Source organism: Anolis sagrei, chromosome 5 (genome assembly GCF_037176765.1).
Source record: "Anolis sagrei isolate rAnoSag1 chromosome 5, rAnoSag1.mat, whole genome shotgun sequence".
Lineage (NCBI taxonomy): Eukaryota > Metazoa > Chordata > Lepidosauria > Squamata > Dactyloidae > Anolis > Anolis sagrei.
The window spans coordinates 97397474-97420677 of NC_090025.1; the positions used below are offsets into that span (position 1 = coordinate 97397474).

The 23204-nt window shown below is 37.4% G+C and overlaps 1 protein-coding gene across 2 annotated transcripts in view; it reads right to left on the reverse strand.

Annotated features, from left to right (window-relative positions):
• Window positions 1–1095: 1095 nt before the first annotated feature.
• Window positions 1096–23204, reverse strand: part of ARFGAP3 (ADP ribosylation factor GTPase activating protein 3) — a 44702-nt gene continuing 22593 nt past the window's right edge. For both annotated transcript variants that reach the window (XM_060778185.2, XM_060778184.2), the window contains 7 exons: window positions 17232–17357; window positions 14126–14248; window positions 12238–12375; window positions 10355–10475; window positions 9396–9486; window positions 4446–4567; window positions 1096–2655 (listed from right to left, as the gene is read on the reverse strand). In XM_060778185.2, coding sequence (XP_060634168.2) covers window positions 2638–2655; window positions 4446–4567; window positions 9396–9486; window positions 10355–10475; window positions 12238–12375; window positions 14126–14248; window positions 17232–17357 — 739 coding nt within the window. In that variant the 3' untranslated portion in view covers window positions 1096–2637. The remainder of the gene's footprint in view (window positions 2656–4445; window positions 4568–9395; window positions 9487–10354; window positions 10476–12237; window positions 12376–14125; window positions 14249–17231; window positions 17358–23204) is intronic.

A 23204-nucleotide genomic window follows, 5' to 3' on the forward strand; every position in this document is an offset into this window, starting at 1 on the left:
ACCCCCCCCCTCTCAATGTGTTAATAACACTGTTCTACAAATTTTCAGTTTTTCAGAGTTACGGAAACGAAATGTGCCGTTTCTTAATAAATTTAACATGCTGAATTCAAATATAATAATTAAATGTGTTAATTGGCTCTGGTTTTTATGCAACAGCTATTTCAATTTTCTCCACAATAGGTAATTCGTTAATATTATGATAATGCGCCTAACCTTACTGCATGTATATAAACCACGAATATTTACTAAATTTTAGTCAAATTATATTGCCAATAGTTTATACGTGAGAAATATTTATTTAATTAGTCTATTGTTTATGTTTGTGCAGCAAGAAACTATATTAGTAGGCCTAATGCAGTTGAAAAGTCTGAAAGTTTAAATGTCGCTTTAATCGTGACTTTAGTTTTTATCCTGTTTGCTTCTCTTGACTTTTCTTTTGTATTCAAGGAAAGGATTGTCTCTTACAATGCTCCAGCAGTAGTCTGACAGCATTGACGGAGTCCATTTGCCTTGATATCTTTTTTCCATAGTGCTTTATTTACACACGTGCGAGGCATAACTACAGTAAAAAGAACAATGTAAAACAATGTTTAACGATACTGTCTCAGTCTTCAACTGACTGACCCTCACCGTTCAAGTCTGGCCTTATATAGGGCTTTCTGGCTTTTGCACACAGTACTAATACTGCGTCATCAAACTTTCTAGAGTATTCTAGAATCTTCCATAGTGTAAGTCGCAACATGCATTTTTTCAACCATACGTGATCACGTGATTGCTTATATCATAAAAACTAGAGCCAATATACATTTTTAAATGTCATTTTCGTTTTCAGCAACCCAAAATCATAAAAGAACAGCTATTTTCAGGCCCGCAACTTTCTAGAATCTTCCATAGTGTAAGTCGCAACATGCATTTTTCAACCATATGTGATCACGTGATTGCTTATATCATAAAAACTAGAGCCAATATACATTTTTAAATGTCATTTTCGTTTTCAGCACCCCAAAATAATAAAAGAACAATATTTTCAGGGCCGAAACGTTTTCTCCGTTGAACAGTGTAATGTAAACTTGCTATTAAAAATATTGGAAATCATTTGACATGTAAAACGAGAATTTATTTCAGATGTTATTGAAATGACAGCTCTTCCAGAAACAGACACAGAGGTGGTAGAGTGAAGTTTTTCTGGCAATCTTTCAAATAACAGTTTAGATTTAGTTTATTCTGAACAATTACAGCTCTAGGCTGTCTAAAACACAGCCACAGTATATCCTTTTTATGTACATATTTAGGACTTCTTTTTACATCCACAAGATAGTACTAGAATTCTTACAGCGTTTAAACATTCTATTAGATTATTCTTGTTTAGCCCTTCATTTACCATATTCGATTTTCCATCCCTCCTCCCTTATCTATATATTTGATATCATACACCCTATTGATTGTTTAAAGGCATTTAAAGCATCTAATCGCAATACAGAAAAAATAGTTATGAATAAATAGGTGTCAAGACATGAAAATAAGATTTTAAACATATGACAAATTAGTTGTGCTTTTTCTCAGAAAAATTACACCACTGCTTTCATCGAATCATTGTTTTAAAGATCATAGCACTTTCATACTGAATACAGTGTTTAACTCTCACCTCAGTATTTCCTTTGATTACAAATATATCATAGTTAAACACATTTTCACCCACTAAAATCAATAGATGCACAACTCTGTGTTGGGCCATGTCTCTTTTCTACTCCTCCATCCCAACTCCTTCTCATTCTTGTGCAGCAAGTATATAGGAGCACATACTAGTCTTGCGATTCTCTCCACTCCTTCACCAGTCCAAGAAGATAAAGCCCAAATTGGAAAGTCCCCTTAGTATCCAAATCGGCAACATCTCCAATGGATTAAATTATCTTTACAGGAGTGGAACTTCCTTTCCACCCAAAAGATGTTCTCTAGGGTGAGTATCCCTAAGACCCTAAACTCTGTCCGCAATTTTTTTGATAATTTTCTTTCTCATCAACCCCAGAAGCCTCTCTGGAGCACAAGTGAATATTCTGGACCATTTTTGAGGTAGGCAGTTCAGTGTTAAGTATGAAGGAGGCCTTTTTCCAGGAACCATAGAAAATAAATGGCACAAGATTGAAACCCACTCCCAGGAACATATGGACAGGCCCAATTTTGAGATAAAAGCTGGCAACATTTTCTGCAAGAAACCACTCAAGTTTACATACTTGGGTTTCTCTTCAGATCATATAACTAAAGTTTACGAAAAGGGCTTTATAGGTACATGGCAACCATCCTGTGTAAGAAAAAACAGCATTTCTCGTCTGGTCCCAGAACCAAAGTAGCCATAACAACCACAAGGATACCATTCGTAGCATAATAATGGTAGACATGAACAGCAGGAGATACAGCCATAATATAATAAAAGCAAAAGTGATAAGTAGTAACTACATTAAATGAAAGATGCTAGGAAGCAGAAAAGATATGTGGTAAAAATACAGGTGCCAAATCATTGGAATAAAATATTCTACAGCCTTAAGGCAGCCTTTGTGTAAAATCAACAGTATGACCACTGGCTGAAGTATATTTGGAAAAAAAAGTCTTCTGTGTCTCCAGACAGTTGAATAAAAGTAGTTAAGAGCCATAACGGTCCTGGGAAGAAGGAAATGAAAAAAAAAAAAGAGTTAAATGTCTAGTGAGGAAGAAAAACACTACATTTGTGCAAAGTTAGAACATAGAACATACATATAATGTAATATATTTCAAAAATTCCAAAACCCAAGCAATACAACGAAATCAGAACAAATTAAAATCTGTATCTTAGCACCAATCCTGTTGTAGTAGAGCCTTGTTAGCAACACTGCAAGTGGTAGTATGGGTGTCAGAAGGGGGAAAAGGAGTGCTCGTGAGCAAGAGTTAGATGAGGAACAACAAAGGAAAAGGATCCAGGATATACTTATGTCACCTACCGACGAAGACTCCTTTGAAGGGTTTTCTGAGAGCGAAGGATCAATGAGTGAGGGAGAGGAAGGAGATACAGTGGATGTGAATAGGGGAACTAAGAGGGTTACTCGGGAGCAGGAATTGGATGAGGAGCGACAAAGGAAGAAGATCCAGGATATACTTACTGCTCCCGCAGATGAAGAGTCTTTCAAGGGTTTCTCTGGGAGTAATGGGTCTGGGAGTGATGGGGATGACACACTGGATTGGGCCAAGGTTCAAGAGGTTCGAGATGTATGTCCTCAGCCAACATCTAGTGACACATTTGTGGGGTTTTCTGGTGGTGGGGATTGGCAATCAGGAGATACTACTGAGTCTTGGGGAGATCTAAGTCTTGACAAGAGGTGGAGGAGTTGGAGGGATGGGCGTCTGAGTTCAGGTGTGTAGGCACTGAAATGGAGAATCTTTGCAGAAGGCAAAATGTTGGTTTCGTGCCTTGGGTTTTGTCGCTGCCACTTTCACGTTGGGTTTGGGTCCTGGATCTGCAGGTTGTGCTTCCGTTCGTGTTACAACTTGGCTTGGATTCTCATGAGTGCAGATTTCCCCTGCTTTGACTTTGGTTCGGTTTTTGACTACGACGCTGTCTACGCGGACTTTGGAACCTCGCAATTTCGGACTTGGCTTACTTCGACCTCGGACTTCGTTTGACTACGTTTCCTCCTTTGCGGCTCTTTGTTCACCCTTTACTTGCTGTGCTACTTTGCGTGACTTTTGAAGCAGTTCAGTTTAATCCGGATCTTTTCTCCGGATAATTGCCTTAGTTTGTTTTTTGAACTGCTGCTACTTGTGAGTTTTGACCAGGGACACTGAAGGAAGTGTCTCTGAGTCCCTTTTGTTTTGTGTTAATAAACTTTACTTTTGGACATACTCCTGAGTCTGGCTCTTTAAGGCTGGGTTCCGACAAATCCCAACACAGTTACTATGCCAGAATAAGAAGTTCAATGGAATATTTTCCTTATCTCCCAATTGTTCAATTCACTCACTTTGGGGGGGGGGGGGGTGTAAATATTATTGTAACTCCCCTCCATTTTGGTGGTACACAAGGTCACATTTTCAAAATTCTAAACCTTCCCCACAAACATTTGAGATCCCTGGTTTGAGACTCACTAGATGCAACACTGCTCCACCTTTGGTCAAAAACACATCTGATGATATTTAAATTGTGTTACCAATCAGATTATCATAACATACAACTAAGAATATGTCTAGTTTTATGTATGCTCAATGCAATCTCACCTAATTTCTCAATTACATTTTCTCAGCTAAAGGCATCCAGGACAGTAACAAAAACAATCACAGGACTAAATCTTCAGATTCTACATAAGGAACATGCTTCTAAGCTGGATAATGTTTTGAGCCTGTCCTCTGTGGAAGATAATAAATCCAAACCGCTTCAAATTCTTAGAAGGGAACGTTAGTAGCTTTTGTGTAAGTTTACTAACTTGGATAGAAGTCATGACTCCATTTGCCAGCACCGAAAGCCTTCCAGCGACTGATTTTACTCCTTTTTTAAATTGAGCCATATCAGGAGCGTTGGGAAGGACATTTGAAATATTATAACTGCCTAAGGAAGCAAAAAAAAAAAACCAAGAAAAAAAGATGGTGAGATGCATAGGAAAATATGTAGGAGTTTCCAGACTTAAAAGATCAGTATAGGTTGCACGAACAGGCTTCAAAACTTAGTTGAAACATCTAGAGCTTACACACACAGCCTTTATTGGCATATAACAACAAAATTGGCATATAACACAGGTATATACAACAAGAGGAAGTCATAGATAACATATTTAAAAATTGCTAATCTCAAGGATAAAATTTTCAACAGTCTCAAAAAATAATGCATCAGAGTTGTTCAGAAGATACGGAATTTTATTACACCCTTGCCATTGTGAAAAAGTGAAAAAATTGAATTTCTGTATTTCATCCATACATTGTCACATCTAGGACAAACAAACAAAGATTGAAGAAATGCTTCAACATCTAGAACTGTAAAATAGAGGAGCAAAATACACAATTTATTAAAAAATTTCAGTTTTTAAAAGTTAAATCATTACTTTTATTATACAAAAGTATGACAAGTAAGCTTTCTGAGAATGTGAAGCTAAAGTTTCCTGGATTTTCCCTCTCCTCCATTCAAAGAATAAGTAGGAAAAACAAATTGGTCTACAGAGTAATCATCAGCCGGTTTCTGGTAGACTTACAAAGTTGTGAGACTCTTATTTAAAAATACCTAGTTTTTAGTTTAGCATGTGCAAAATGTCCTTTGCTTGTGTACTGCTGCATATTTTGATATCTGATTTGGAAGTTTAATTAATCTACAATGGACTTCAAATGTCCAGCCAATCACACATTCCAGATGTTCTAAAATTGCTAGGGCAGGAAAGAGGGCAAAAGAGACAAAGCGACTGAAAGAAGGCGCTTAGATATTAATTTTGCCTCCTTCTTTTGCCTTCTTATTATCTTTGTTTTCTATGAGGATGCTGTTAAAAAGCATCTCTTTCTAAAAGCAAATTTGTGGACTGAGGCAAGATTTGTTTTGGATTACATGTCGGTATTCCAATGATCTTCCAGTTACTGTGGTTGTAGAGATAAAGCAAGATGATAATAATAATAATCTAGTGTCTTCTGCTATGAAGGCTAAGGATTTATAGATCTCTTGAAGAGACCTGTGCAGAGATTTTGCATCTATATTTTGTTTAGTGAAAATATCCAGGACATGGCTGCACTTGATATCAGGGAGGCTGTAGAGGAGGTCCAGATACAGAGGGCAAATACCTCATAGGAACATTTAAGAGCTGCATCTGCCCTCTTCTTATCTAGATTTATAAGAGAAGAATCTCAGTGTCTGGCTGTCCAGAACAACCAAGAGGGAAGTTTACATTGACCCATCAATAAGAGGAAATTTGAGAAACTCCACTGCCTTAGGATTCAGAATGTATACTTTTTGAGCCATATTCACATCTTTTCACCCCTGCATGAGGCCAAGTCTGATTTAATACAATCTTTGCCATCAAGAGGAAGAGGTAGAGTGTGAGCAGAGGTTTTAGGAAACACAGTGTTACCACATAAAGAGTTTTCAGACAGCATAGTATTGATGTTGAAGGTACAGTGGAACCTCAACTTAAAAAGTGTCTTGAGTTGAAAACTGTCACTCAGCCTGTTTTTGCTTTGATATGCAAGCAGTATTTTGAGTTAAGAGCTAGTGCCAGAGGGAGCATTAGTGTGAGGGGACAGGGCTTTAGGGCTTCAAGGGAGCAGCCCCCGTGCCTCATGCTCTTGCCTGCTTTGGGAGATGGCAGTCTGCTTTGCTCTTGTCTGTTTTGAGGAATTTTGGGTTAGTTGATTTTGTGTGGTTTTTATTCCTAGTATGTTCAACTTCATGAAGAGAGGGAGGGAGGTTGGACTGAGTACAGTATGAAAAAAGTGATGCTTCTGCCTCTTCACTTTGTCTTCCTTGTCACAACTTTGTGTTTCTACCACTTTTTTTAGGTCTGCTTGTATGTTTTCCACAAATGCCCCATCACTTTTTCGCCCATGTTCCAGTATTATTTTCAATTTTAATTTTACAATTGGCCTTCCCTTAGTGTGGTCTTATTGTGTGGTCTTATTGTTAATGTTGCATTATTGTATTGTCCATGTTTTATTTTAATTGCTTGTATTGTTATTATTGCTTGTATTGTTGTATTTGGGCTCGGCCTCATGTAAGCCGCACCGAATCCCTTGGGGAGATGGTAGTGGGGTACAAATAAAGTGTTGTTGTTGTTATTATTATTATTATTATTATTATTATTATTATTATTTTAAAGCTGATCTTTCTTTTATATTGTTCCATGTGAATGTGCATTTACACATTATTTGTTATTTATAAAGTACATTTTCTTATTTAAAAACACGTAAGCGGGGTTGTCATGGGGCCGAAACGGATTAATAGCATTATAATGCATTTCAATGGGGAAATTTGCTTTGAGATAAAAGCAGTCACAGAATGAATTAAACTCTTTACTCAAGGCATCACTGCACTTTCATCAAACAATGGTGCGAACATAGGAAAAGGTATAGATAATATACCCAGAAAGGTATTCCCTTGCTCAAAATTGCTGGTATAAAAATATGGCAAAACAGCTGCTGCACATATGTGCAGTTTCTGGAGCTTGAGAGGTATTGTGGAAAGCAGTGGAGTTGCGGATGTTGTGGCAAGGACTGGTGGAGTTGGAGCAAACCCAGATTTGTCAGGGTTGGCTGCCATCCCTTGTTTCACAGCCCCTGTTGAGGATTTAACATCAGTAGCTCCCTTGGAAGCTAAATGCTTTATTTCTAATGGTTGCTGAATAGAAACTGACTCAGCCATTGTAAGGTTGGAGGCACAGGAGGATCTGGTTTAATGGAAACAGATTCAACGCCTTTGTTAACATACACAGACCCATATTACTACAGAGATACGTGTGTGTTTCCATCGTGTGTGCATCTTCGTGACTCCTGGGGCAACGTATGTCCCAAATTACACAGATGTACCCTTGGGGCAGGAGATTTCTGAAAACCGAACTAAGCTTAAGTGAACTGGGCTTTAACCTTCCTCATTTCAAGGGCGTAGTGAGATAGGGGCATGAAAGGAGAGAAAAATAAAATTGGAGAGGGGCTAGCAAGAGAGAACTAATAAAATGTAAGTTTTGTAAATATACGAAGGGTATTTTTTAAGTAAGGTCCGTTTTGTTGTAGACACTAGTAGTTCGCGCGCATACCGCAACGAGAGCGTGCGTCGTGTACCAGCATGCCTTGGGAACAACTGTGCTCAGTTTCCGCTCTGTAGCTAACCTGTACGGTTCTGTTCTGTGCTTTAAAAATGTTTAAGACTATCACTTTTTCGCCCATGTTCCAGTATTATTTTCAATTTTAATTTTACAATTGGCCTTCCCTTAGTGTGGTCTTATTGTGTGGTCTTATTGTTAATGTTGCATTATTGTATTGTCCATGTTTTATTTTAATTGCCGCGTGTGAGGTTCGCTCAGTGATACGGTTTTTGTCAGCAAGGAACCTGTCTGCTGCAGAAATTCATCGACAGATTTGTGAAGTGTACGGTGATACTGTTATGAGTGAAAGTAAAGTGCGTAATTTGGTACGACAATTCAAAGATGGTCGATTTGGTGGCGGTAAGTTTTTATGAAGAGGGTATTTTAAAATTGGTTCAGAGGTATGATAAGTGTTTGAACAAATTTGGCAACTATGTCGAAAAATAGAGTGAAGTATGTACTTTCTGAAAATAAATTTCCTTTTTTGAAATAAACTTTCATTGTGTACTTATGTTCAAATGGACCTTACTTTAAAAATACCCCTTGTATATATAGGATTAAGAAAGGAGAAAGAAGGAAAGAAAGAAAGGGAGGGAGGGAGGGAGGGAGGGAGGGAGGGAGGGAGGGAGAGAGAGAGGGAGAAAGAAAGAAAGAAAGAAAGAAAGAAAGAAAGAAAGAAAGAAAGAAAGAGAGAGCTAATTCAAGTCAGAAAAAAGAAAAGAAATACACATATATTATCTTTTCTGGGTAAGGCAATAAGATCTGGAGGAGAAAGAGATGATGACCAATAGAGGGCGATTCTAAATAACATATTTTGCCTCTTCTGGGTGCTAACAGGAATTAATACATTAATGAAGTCTCCATCTCCACTGGCTAAAAATACATATTCACAATACAGGTCTTCACAGTCTTAAAGGAAGCAGCCACATGTTGAAGGATCACATTTGCATAAATGAGTGCCACATCTTAGTCTGCATTTAGGGCTCTGCTTAATTATATCCTACCAAGTTCTCTCCTTTTTTTGATAGAGTTATCAGATGTAGGAAATACTGTAGATATAGTGTATCTCGATTTCAGTAAGGCCTTTGGCAAGGTTCCCCATGATATTCTCACAAATAAGCTAATAAGATGTGGGCTGGATTGAGAATTGGTTTTAGGTGGCTTGGGCATTGGTTAACTGTCTGAGTCCAAGAGTGCTTACCAATGGCTCCTTTTCATCGTGGAGAGAAGGATCAATGGGGTGCCACAGGTTTCAGTCCTGGGCCTAGTGCTATTCAACATTCTTACCAATGACTTGGAGGATGGAATAAAAAGGTATGATTATCATATCTGCAGACCAAGGGAGGGAAAGCTAATGCACCAGAGGGCAGGATCATAATTTAAAATGATCTTGACAGGTTAGAAAGCTGGGCCAAAATCTCAGAAGATCACAAGCTGAACATGAGTCAACAGTGTAATGAGACAGCTAAAAAAGCCTATGCGATTGTAGGCTGCATCAATAGGACCACAGTGTTAAGATCAAGGAAAGTCACAGTTCCACTCTTTGTGGAATATTCTATATCCTTAGACTATCTAAAAACTCTACTTCTTAATTTTTTTCCATACCTGAAGGTGACATCTTCTGATCTTCAAATAAATCAGCTGAACTTATAGCAGAATTTCCAGAAAGCCTGTCTAAACGAACTCTAGCTTCATACTGCAAAAGAATGGGGGGGGGAAAAAATCTAATATTACATTTATTTAAAATTCAAATTTCAGTTATATGACTTCCATTGTTTCAATGAAACTCAACATTAAGGTTAAACCAGTATTAATACTATTATCATGCCCAGCATTTATTTTTTAATTTTAAACTATTACATTTGGCCCAGCCATAGGTTTTTAAATCCTTGTGTGTCAATGTTTATACATGATTTATATTAATTGTATAGTTTTTGTTTATTGCGTTCTTGTTTTATTGATGTGTTGTTGGGCTTGGCCTCATGTAAGCCGCTCCGAGTCCCTTGGGGAGATGGTGGCGGGATATAAATAAAGTTATTATTATTATTATTATTATTATTGTTGTTGTTGTTGTTTACAGGCTCTATGTCAAAAGGGCATATTAACCCCAGTTATGAAGCCATCGCCTTGCTTCAAAATATTAAAAAACCCACCATATCCTCAAAAACATATTTCATGACTACCATATTTTTCCATATAGATAATGTAATCAGTTAAGACATTAGATTGTTGAAAAGAGCAAACACATTGGGTTACATTCTATACACAAATGAGCTAAAGTACAATTTGCTTGAGGAAAAAAAATCCAATGTTATCTAGGTGGCATGCAAAGAAGTACATTTTTCAAACCTGAGTCCCAGACTGATAAATACAGGGAGAAAGACTTTTTTTTTCAAGTGCAGCCCTCTTAATCCAGCTATCATCTCAGCTGCTGCAACAAAACTATATTTTTATATGACATAATAAAATCCTGAAATATCACAGAATGACAGAAGGGCCCCTAAATTTGTTATTAATGGCAGAAAACAGAGAGGCAGAGTGTTGTTGTTTTTTTAACTACTTACATCGGCATGATCTTGCTTTCCGAAGTACATATCTGATGAAATAGCTTTAACGTTGCCAAATTTCTTTTGTGCCTCATCTGTGTTTGAAGGTTCATAGTCAGCTTTCCGACGAGAGGAGGGCCTAGGAATATTATTTTATATTGTTATATCTGGGAGGATTCCATTTTGAAAAACAATGTTATATTTCATTTTAAAAACCCTTAATATATCTCATATCAACTTAATATTTGTTCCATTGATTTGAGAGATTTCATATTTCATCTCAACAAGAATCATTCACTGAGCACAAAAACATGACACAAACATACCCAGTCAAACACGTAACAGTTGCTAAATTATGACGATTGTTGAAAACTCGCCAGCTACACACTGTTCCCAACTGGTGTTATTCACAAGGCCTTTAAAACCATGGAGAATGTTTTGAAGACCTCTTGAACGAAGCTAATTGGGAACCGCATGGAACTGAGTCAGGGAAGAGGACGGACAAGAGACTTCGAGAACCACTCGGGACACAGAATCCATGCTAAGCAGCAGGGACAACTGAGTCACAAGGCAAGCACGATGGAGCCAGGAGGCTGCTACCACCATTGGGAAAAGTCCCCCCCCCCCCTCCACACACACACCTCCCTGTCTATCCTCTGGGGTTCCAAGTTCCTCCAGGCCTTTTCATGCAGATTGGCTCATGTGCATGATTCTAACACACCATCCAATCTAATGCACACTTCAATTTTGGCGATATAATTTAGCCAAAAATTGTGAGCAATAATCTTGAGTAAAGATGGTATTCTCTAGATCAGGGTTTTCTAATTTTTTTTCCTCTGTGGAGCAATTTTTGAAGCCAAAGTTTCTTGTGGAGTCCCCGGAAAAGTTTATATTTATCAGGCATGGGCAAACTTTTTGACCAACATAAACTTAACAGTATTTAAGTGGAAGATCCCAAGGGCCATCTAGTCCAACTCCTTTCTGCCATGCACACAAAGCACAATCAAACCACCCCAAACAGATGACCATTCAGCCTTAATAATAATAATAATAATAATAATAATAATAATAATAATGGTAATAATGATACTAATGATTACAATAGCAACCCCAGAGGCCATCCAGTTCAACTGCTGCTTTTCAAGCAGGAAAAGCACAATCAAAGCACCCCTGAGCGTTGGAGGGGGGCGGGGGTTGGAAGCAAGCAAGGTAAGGAGGAAAGTATCTGAGAGGTGAAGAGTGAGGCAGGAGCTTTTGGTGGTGAAGGAGGCAGGGACAGAGCAGGAAAGAGAAGGGAAAGCTTGGAGGGAGAGGGGGATGGAGGGGGAGGAAACTGCGGACCTCCTCAGTATACTTCACAGAGCACACTTTGAGAATCACTGTTCTAAATGGACCATAACGCAGACAAAATGCAAGCAGTGAGAATTAAATGCAGCAATAGCATTAAGTAATCAACATTTAACTACATCAAAATGTTAACCTCAGATAAAATCACACACATTCAGTACACTGGTTTTTTGAAGTGATAACTGAATACTGTTGGCTTAATGATCAAAGTAACACATTTTTAAACTGGAAGAACTAGATATACAGTACATTTTTTTTGGTCGTGTCAGGAGCATGCTGTTTTGAGAGAATTGGCCGTCTGCAAGAACATTGCCCAGGGGATACCCAGATGATTTTTGGTGTTTTATCATCCTTGTGGGAGGCTTCTCTCATGTCCCCGCATGAGGAGCTGGAGCTGAGAGAGGGAGCTCATCCGCCTCTCCCCGGATTTGAACCTGCGACCTGTCGGTCTTCAGTCCTGCCGGCACAGGGCTTTAACCCACTGCGCCACTGGGGGCTCCATTTAGCTATACAAATGAAACTTAGTAACTTGCAAGTAAATGGTCTTCAGGTACCTGTCTGAATAGCTCATAGGTTTTGAAGTAAGGATTGTTTCCACATCTCTGCTGACACTCTCTTTCTTCCAGAAGGAATCAGAATCGTCATCCCATTTAGAAAAAGTGCTGCTTCTCAACTCAGGTGCATCAAAGTATCTGTGTGGTGAAAAAAAATCATTAAAATACTGCAAAAACAGACAAAGAGCTGAAAAATTTGATGAGCTTGTAATCTTTGGGTCTAGTTCTATAGAACAGCACTTTTTACCAGAGTACTATATGTTTCCCCTTCTAATGAATTTGAGTTTAAAATCATGATTTTATTAATCTTTTCTAGTAAATCTGAGTTAATAAATGGAGTATAAAATTGCCTGGCTAAATAATATAGGAAGGAAAAATAATAGCAGGTATAAAGTTAATTATAAAATAACAACTTCAGCATTAAAATGTTTAGTACTGAGACTTTACTCCTTGTGTGTACAAAAGTTGATGCTCCAAACTTTTTGCTTTTAGTTTGCCTCAAAGACTGCAGGATTTTTTTTTGTTTTCTTTATATGTTGATTATGTAAAATGACTATTAGAACGAAGGGAAAGTCGGCTCTGACCAGGGTGATACACGCCTTTGTTACATCTTAGTTAAGACTACTGTAATGTGATCTACATTGGGTTGATTTGGAAAAATGCTCAGAAACTTCAGTTGGTCCAAAGAGTAGAAGTCAGGTTATTAACTGAGGCTGGCTACAGGGAGAATTCAACTTTTGATGTAGCAGCTCCACTGTCTGCCAACCCATTTCCAGGCACAGTTCAAAGCACTGGCTTTGACCTATAAAGCTCTATACAGCCCAGGTTATTTGAAGACCATATCTCTGTTACAAACCTACAATCACCTCAACAGGGCCTTCTCTCTGTGCCAGCAGGACTGAAGACCGACAGGTCGCAGGTTCGAATCCGGGGAGAGGCGGATGAGCTCCCTCTACCAGCTCCAGCTCCTCATGCGGGGACATGAGAGAAGCCTCCCACAAGGATGATAAAACATCAAATCATCCGGGCGTTCCCTGTGCAACGTCTTTGCAGATGGCCAATTCTCTCACATCAGAAGTGACTTGCAGATTCTCAAGTCTCTCCTGATACGACAAAAACAAAAAGTCCTCCCAAGTTTGTCTGATGGGAGAGGGCCTTTGCGGTGGCTGCTCCAGAATTTGGAACTCCCTCTCAAGAGAGATCAGGATGGTCCCGTCCCAGCTTGTTTTTGGGGGCAGGTCAAGACATCCTTCTGCATTAGGCAATTATGGTTGCTGGGGTGATGTGAATAGGATTTTTTGGGGGGAGGGGGAAGGCTAAGTAGTTTCTAAATATAGGTTTAATTGTATTTTTATACTAAAAAATGTAGTTGATTTTTATATTAATATTTACAAGCCTTTGTTCTGCTTTTAATTTGTATTATTTCATATTTGCTGTTAGCAACCTTGAGTCCCTGTAGCAGGAGAAAGGCAGGATAATAAAGTAAATCCACAAATAGATATAAAATAATGAATGGAAGGAGGTTCAAAATTCAAGTTGGGTCATTCCAGTAAATAACATGAACATTCTTTCTGAGATTAGCTTCAGTGAATGAAAATATATCCTGCATATCAGATACTTATGTTACAGTTCATAACAGTAGCAAAACTACACTTAAGAAGTAGCAATGCAAATAATTTTATAGTTGGGGGTTACCACAACATGGGGATCTGTATTAAGGGGTCACGGCATTAGGAAGGTTGAGAACCACTGTTCTAAATCCTAGGTAAGTTAAGTTATTAAAATTTAAAATGTGAAACATATTCAATATGTCATCTTCAATTAGGGCAAAACATGTATTCTTTAATACACATTATATCACGCCATCATTAAAGGAACAATTCATCACCTTGAACTAGAGGAAGAAAAATATGAGTCGTCATCATCATTATACTTCTTCCTAGGTTTTGCAGTTGTAGGCGTTTCTTGTTCTATGATCTGCATATCTGAAGTTACTGAATGGGAAATGCCACTGGAAGGAAACAATGATATATAAGCACATTAGCATCGTTTTTAAAACATTATAATTAATTATAATTATTGTGTTAATGACATACGGAATGTAAAAGAAAAAAATCTAAAAATAATCAAATACATATAATACAGTTATCCGTTCCCCCAAACCCCTCCCCCCTCCCATGAAACACCACCCATGATTTCCGGCACCACTCAGTATGAAACTAATATATCGAAAAACCTTACCCTTATCTTTTCATTAATAAATTCCCCTTGCTGCTACTCTAAAGTTTACTTTTGTCTTGCATTCCAAATATTCAAATACAAGCCTCAATTTCCTAGAAAAGTCTTCATTACTTCCTCCCGAATGCCAATGGAGAGCTTGGCCATTTGGATATAATCTAATAATTTTTCTCTCCAGTCCTTCAGAAGTAACTCTTTTTCCCCTTTCCAAGATTTTGCAGTTTTTATTCTCGCAGCAACAAAACTGTATTGACAGATTTCTTCATCCTCTTTACTAGTTCTTTGACAAAATAATCCTAAGAGGCACATTTCTGGATTTTTCCAAATCTTTTTAGTGACCATTTTATTTGTTTCTTTAATCACTTTCCCCCAAAAGCTTGTACTAACTTATAAGTCCATCAGGCATGAAAGAAGGTATCTTTCTGTAATTTACATCGCTAACAATCCCCCGGTGGGATTTATTTATTTTAGCAACTACCTCAGGATTTATATAAAACATTTCATACACATTCTCTCTAACAGAACACGCTATTGAAAATTTAAATCCTCTTTTCCATAAAAAATCTCAATTTTCCAAATCAATATTTTCCCCTAAAGTTTTAGCCCACAAGATTATCACTGTTTTCATTTGATTATCCTCTAAATTATATTCTAATATGTATCTATATAGTCTGGAGATTAATCCCTTATTCCTCTTCTCCAAAATGTTCTCCGATTTTCTTTTAGCAAATTCTACATTATTTTTCTTGAATCTATCATATAAATCGATTATAAAGAAAGCAATCGTTTATCCCTACCTCTTCTCTCCCTTTTATTTTCCAATACTCGTATTCCTTAATTAGGTACTCCCTATAAATTCTAATTGAATATTGGATTTAATACTGTTTCCAAAGGACACAGCCATATGTCTTATATGTCTTATAATACAAAGCAGAGAACCCATCTGGGCCTGAGAATTTTATTTATTTTAGCTTAGCATCATGAAGGGGAAATATATAGATAAGAGGCAAAGCTGACTAATGTTTCCTGAGAATATGGTACATCAAATAATTAAAAGCTTCAGCTCAAGGAAAGAACAAAATGAATCATGCTTCCGATCCAGGTTATGATATTTGATTTTAAGCCATATACCAAATTTTCTGATTGTTGTGTTTGATTGTGTTTGAGTCACTGATTCACACATTTCACAGATTACAGCACGCTTGGCTAATTGTACATGTGTCTGTGGACTAAAGTCATGAGTTTTCTGCATCTGACAAAACTGCTTCTCCACACAAATGTTTACACTGCAAAAAACTGTAGTCTTTTCAAAGGCTTTTCTAGGCTATGGAATTTACTGCCAAATTCTATGTGGCAACCCCTCTCAGACTCAAAACCTGTCAGTTTTATTCCCATCAGCATTAATGCCTTTTCAGATACATTTTTCCTTTACTCAACTGACTTCAGACTGAGGACAATAGTAATCGTCATTTGTTTTGACTTAGGGGAGTTTATAGTACAGCTGTATGATATTTACAATACCAAACCATATCTAGTTTATTGCATTCTAAATGGAAAATAGTGCTGAAAGATATACAGTACATAGTTCTGGATTATGTATTAAGATCCACTGTGTTTAAATCACTTTGAATTCTTTGAATGTAATGATATTTTATTATCTGTATTGAATTGTAAGGATGTACAATCATTTTATTTCTTGCATACTGTTCTGAATTTTTATTTTCTGGGATGGCAGCTTATAAATATCCAGAGTAAAATATTTCATGATCCTTATACACTTATAAAACTTAGGATAGGGCACGCCTATTTGTTAGATTAAGCAATTATTTGTTATTAAATATTTCTTCAAAAATGATAACAAATTTAAGATGAAATTGTTATGTATTTACCCTCCATTATTTATTAAAACTATGGCATGTAGCAGGTAGACATTTGCATACAACTGTCAATCAATCAAATCATTTATTTCGGTCATTGACCAGCACAGGAAATAGAGTCACATTTTCATACAAACTTGGTATGTTTGGTACATTAAAAATATAAAAATAACTACTGAAGCACAATTTGGGTGAGGGAGCAGAAAGGGAAACAGGGTAAAAACATACAATGCCCAGATCCATCACCAAATTTTAGATTCAGGGAACAAGATTACTGGACACACAGTTAACTTTTGGGACTATACAACTGTCTAATATCTAACATAATTATAATTTTTGATCTTTGTTTCTTGTTCTTCATGTTTTTTTCTCCTGAAAATGATTATGTCTCCTTGACACTATGAGATATTAGGGACACATTTATTTTACTGTTGTTGATTTTTTTTCAATTCATAGACTGTTTTTGGCTGCTCTTCATAAATTGACAAAATTAAGGAGGTTACTTATAGTGAAGCATTTCTCAACCTGTGGGTCCCCAGGTGTTTTAGCCTGCAACTGTTTGGATTCTGGAAATCTAAGGCCAAAACATCCGGGGACCCACAGGTTGAGAACCACTATTATAGGGAGAACGTTCTTTGGAGTTCAAAAACATTATAGCTCATTTTCTAACAATAAAGGAAGCAATTTCCAGTCTGTAAAGGAGGTTAATATTGCATTTATCAGCATTTCTCCCTCACAAACCTTGTCTCACCCCTACACTCACTCCATGGCTAGAAACTTTCTAGAAATTTTACTTTTTATGACAGCTCTGTCTTACATCCTAGACTGTATTACACAAACATGTTTAGTTTGTAACATAAACTAAATAATTGCACTTACCTTCTATTTCCACTAAATCCCATGCCGAGTCTATCTACTTCTGTTTTCTTTTTTCCAGCCACATTTAATTTTTCTTCTTTCATGTGAATTTCAAGATCTTTGTAGGCCAGACGTAAAGAGGATACTCTAAAAAAGAAATGCAGTCTGTATAAGTGAATTAAAACAAAACTACTTCTCTCTGATCCAGCAAACATTTGCTAAATCTACACTGCCATATAATGCAGTTTCAGAATGCAGATTGGACTGGATTATATGGCAGAGTTGACTCATATAATCCATGTTAGTGCAGTTTATCTGCATTCTGAAACTGCATTACATGGGAGTGTAGATCTAGTCATAGTAACCAGATGCAGAAAAGGGAACGTGTAAAAAATAGGTTTTTCACACATATGCATAGGATGAAATTGCCTGTGATACAATTGGGAAGGCTTAAGTATACAGGAGGTATTGAGTTGGATGGGTGAGCAGGAAGAAGGTACTGCAGAATATTAAGATATGATTTGCAGGTTAAATGATTTATCTTAAAAGGAGCAGTGAAGCCTAAATTTGTTAATGATTGGAAATGAAGGAAATAGGAAAGAAAGATATCTTTGCACTGGAAGATGAAGACACCCTTGCCTAGCAATCAGAAGTATGTTGTGTGCACATGCAGGTCAGAAAAGTGGCTTTTTCTTACATTCGCTATGGTAGTGGTTCTCAACCTGTTTTGGCCTTCAACTTCCAGAAATTCTAACAGCTGGTAAACTGGCTGGGATTTCTGGGAGTTGTAGGCCAAAACACCCGGGGACCCACAGGTTGAGCACCACTGACCTATGGGAATCTTGAAAAATAACCTAGTGAAGTATTTCCCAACCTTTAACCCCTCAAGGGTGTTGGACCACAGTTTCATAATCTCTCGGCAGTGTTAAGCTGATTGATACAACTAACACAGAGATATGCAAACTTGGATAGACAGGAAACCATAATGGCATCATTTACTATCTATACCCTATTGTACATACTGCCTCCAATTTTAAGAACTCAAAATACTGTTCTCCTTGAAGAACAGAGGTTTTCTGATTGTTTCTCCTTCTGTTGCCTTCTAACCTCCTGAAGTGTTGAAGGATCAAGCAACTTTTCATATGACTTGAAAGTGGTGGAAGATTGGTGTAGACACTCGCAAGAATGGATTTTTGCATGAAATGGGATGTCTTTCTTTCACAGAAATGCACTTTTGGATCCGATCCTTTGGCCCAGTTATGCCACAATTATAAAACAATACTCTGTTATGTCTTCGTTTTCACAATCAAAACTGTGAGTAGATAGAAAATTGCTAACCTAGAGGTCAATATTGTATCTAGATGGTAAACCGTTGGTGTAAATGCATATGACCATTGGTAAGAGTATTGATTGATTGATTGATTGATGGTAAACTGAATGTAAGGTAATACTGGTTAGTTGAAACAAGTAAGCTTTATGAACTATTATTTCAAGTTGCCCTGCTTCTACTAATCATAGTTAATAATAACAGTATGGTCAGATATGGGTAAATATTTGACTGCTAATATTTGTAAAATGGAATTAAGGAATGTAAACATATATTCATGTCTACATCAAAAGATTGGAGGGATGTATGAAACTTCAGGAGGATTCATTTTCATGTCAATAATTGCTTATTTTTCATCCTTGTATATTCAGCCATTTCTATTCATATAATGCCAAAGCATCATCCTACACATCAATTCCATGATGCTATGCCTGACCAGCAGGACATCTAAAACACACACACAGAGACACATCGGTGAAAAGCTGTAGGCATGCATATTCATTACAAACTTTATGTGATAAATAAAATAAGATTGCAATCCTACACCTGTATCTTTAATGATTTTTAATGATTTTATATGGTTTTTATAATGTGTGCTATATGTTTTTAATTGTGTTTTATGACTGTTGTGGCATCAAATTGCTACCAATTTGTAAGCTGCCTTGAGTCGCCGTTGAACTGAGAAAGGCAGCATAGAAATACTGTAAAATAAATAAATAAATAAAAATATCTGTGGGGCATACGTTCCCATATTACATATGGATATGTAAAACTTCAAATAATAGCAAAACTTATTGAAATGAAGGACCTCTAACTCCAAAATACCATTTAATGATGGAGAGTCTAGAAAAGGACATATTTTATCAGAGATGGATAAATGAAAGTGCAGTTTCTAGTCCAATTGATGCCAAGGTTTTATTGTACTCCGTTTTATTTCCATAATTCAGAGGTAGGCAAAGTATGGCCCTTCAGATGCCACTGCACTGCAAATTCCATGACATTTTGCAACATTAATCAATGATGACACATATGGGAGCTGTTGCTCAAAAATGATTGAAAAGCTATAGGTTGCCCATTCCAGCACTAACTGGTAAACTAATTTTATACTTACATTCAATTAATTACATCAGTATATTTAATGGATTGCTTGCAATGATAAAAATTAGAATGATTTTTTAAAAAATAAAATAAAATAAAGACCTGCTTGTTAGAACTGATGATTCATGAAGTATACACTTCGTCAAATAATAAAAGTTTGGAGAAGGAAACAATGGAAACTGATGTGCTCACAGATAAGACAAATGAATACGTATCAATAGCAACACATTTGAAGTGTTTTGCAATACAAATTCCTATCTTGAAGCCATGCAAATATGTTTGCCAAAGCTTTGACTCAATCATGATTTTTTTTCAATTATGAAACAATAGCCACACTTACTTTTATCTCGCTCTGACAGCATTAATAAAATCAAAGATATCAGAACAGTATGTTTCTACAAACACGATGCAATATTTTTATAACCTACCTTGAGGATTCCTCAATCAAAATGTAACTTATATTTTAAAAAAGATAACTCATAAAGGCACAATACATAGTAAGCAGGAATAAACTTCTAGACCGAGAGTTATAATGTGACAGAAGAGATTAATCATAAAAATTAGCTAAGAATGGGGTCAAAAAACCAATGTGCAATGTGCAGGCAAATTGAGTGGACTATAAACGTTTGAGTAGGGAATCATCCCAAAACCCTAAACATGTGTGCATGTTTGACATTTAGCAGAGACTTTCCTTGATGACGGCTTTTAGTTAAGTACAGCATTTGGAATTCAGTGGAAGCTATTTTAACTGTTTAATTGGGTTCTTTCATATTACTCTTTCCATCTCTACGCCTTTTAAGTTTTTATAAAATCAACAAAATTGTTTCTACTGTATTGTACTAACTGGCACATAGGAGTACTACGGCTTTGGAGACTAGGGTACAAATCATTCACCCGTGCAATCCGGCTAGGTGACCTTGAGCAAGTAAACTCTTTCAGCCTCAGAAGAAGGCAATGACAATTCCTTTCTGAATAAATCTTGGCAAGATAAAGTTTTTAGGGTCACCATACGTTGGAAACATGTTGGGCACAACGATATTACAAAAACATATTCAGATGCTATCCTGTCTTACATAAGCCAATGTGCAAAGAGAAGCGTGTGTTGGTATTGGCTCACCATTACGCAATTCTATTGTGCTTTACACAAAGATGATGGCCTGAAAAGGTGAGCCTCCTTCACCCTGGAGTTCTTGCAATCCATAATATTATTGGAGAGCCTCTACACTACAGGACTTCCGCCCCCCCCCCCCCCCACCAGCATTTTTACAGGCCATCAACCCTCCACACTTCAGATACAAGTGAAAATCACAAGGAGGGGACAGTATGGTCATCCTCTACACACTCCCTACACACTGTACGTGGGGTTGCCTTTGAAGACTGTTCAGAAACTCCAACTAGTCCAATGGGTGGCAGCCAGATTGCTAACTGGAGCAACATACAGGAAGCATACCACCCCCCGTTATGTCAGCTCCACTGGCTGCCAGTCCACTTCTGAGCACAATTCAAAGTGCTGGTATTGACCTATAAAGCCCTACACGGCTCCGGCCCAGCTTACTTGTCCGAATGTGTCTCCCTCTACATCCCACCTCGCAACCTAAGATAGTCCGGGGAGGCCCTGCTCTCAGCTCCGCCAGCTTCGCAAATGTGTTTGGTGGGGACGAGAGACAGGGCCTTCTTGGAGGTGGCCCGCTGCCTGTGGAACTCGCTCCCCAGCGAGATCAGGTCGGCCTCTTCCCTCCTGTCTTTCAGGTTTTTGGACCAAGCCTTTGGCCAACAGACGTAGCACCACATTGGTTATGGAATTGAACTAGAATGGCTTTATGGTCTTGTAAAATTACGGAATTGAACTGGAATGGCTTTATGGATTTATGGTTTAAACAAAATGTTTTTAGCTCTTTTAACTTAATGTTTTATCTATTGTTTTAAATTGTGGTTATATTGTTGTTTGCTGTATATATGGCATTGAATTGTTGCCAAGTGTGAGCTGTCCTGAGTCGTCGTCCCCCCCCCCCCCCCCCGGGAGTTGAGAAGGACGGGATAGAAATGCTGTAAATAAATAAATCCTGCAGTCCCTAGGTTACAAACAAGATAAGTTCTGTAGGCTTATCCTTATGTTGAATTTGTATGTAAATTGAAATTAAAATGATAACTCCAGCCCATTTGTCTCTTAGTTCTGGATAGCAAAGAGAAGGGTTAATGCCCCTGTAATGTTTCTTTTGCTGTCCGCACTCCTGTTCAAAAGCTTCCCCTTCACTTTCTGTCCTTATATGACAGATTGTCACAGAAGCAATAATTGGGACAGAGCTTCAGCGGAGAAATCTTTTCCCCATGATAACTCTTTCAAGAGTGGATTTCCCTCCCTAGTGATAGATTTCCTTTTACTTCCTGTTTCTCACCCCAGTTTGTAAGTAGGAGTCATATTTAAGTGAGATGTTTGTAACTTGGGGACTGCCTGTACTTATGTCCCACCCTTTCTCAAATATTGAGATGACATGAGACTGCAACTCCCTTCAAACCCCATCTGGCTAGACAATGCTGAGACCTATACTTCAAATGTGTTTACTGCATTTTGCCATCCCCATTCAAGAATGTAACATGAATGCAATAAAACATTTTTTCAGAAAGCCATGACAAAACTTTGAAACCCTTCCAAAATGTGTTTATGCTACCATCTAGTGGTTATAGTTTTTTTTTAAATGAGTGGATCATTTTCATTTAACAAGTATGCATTTGCAGTTAAGTTTTGGCAAAGCAAAGTGACACACCAATGCAACATGTTATGCTAAGCCTTCAGCTTAAATAACTGAAGAAACAGCATAAATGACTCAGGGAATTCCTAAGCAATAAGATTGAGAATAAGAATGAGGAGAATCAAATGGTCAGCAACTAGCCATGAATTAGTACTACCTTCATACCAGTTCTCTTCTTACTTCTAAGGGATAACCTCAAAGATTTAAGAAGAAGAAAAATGATATTTCAAGAAAGGTTTCTAACAGGTCTATGGGCAGGGCTTTTCATGTATTACAAAGAAATAGAATAATTATTTGTGACTCCACTTAAGTGAGGAAGTTAGAAAGAGCCATTTAGTCCAGCACGTCAAACTATTCAGATTATTCACACTTTAATGGACATCATTTTGTTAAGTTCATGCAATTGCACTGCATGCCTTTTGCCTTAATGAAACTGCATCTAAAACAGGATTCACACTGCCATATAATCCAGTATCTGATACCAGATTACCTGCTTTGAAATGGATTATATGAGTCTATACTGCCATATAATGCAGTTCAAAGAAGGGGTCAAAGTTGTAAGTATAAGAGGTCAAAATTTATTTATTTATTATTCGAACTTATATGCCGCCACTCCCCTGGGGCTCAGAGCGGCTTACAAGAATGACTAAAATCTAACACAATTTAAAAACAATTTAAAACAATTTAAAAACAGCAATATCAACAATCAAAACAGGTATGTCTTACATGCCCTGCGGAAAGCTGGTAAGTCCCACAAGGCACGGACTTCAGGTGGCAGAGTATTCCAGAGCAATGGTGCTACTGCTGTAAAGGCTTTGC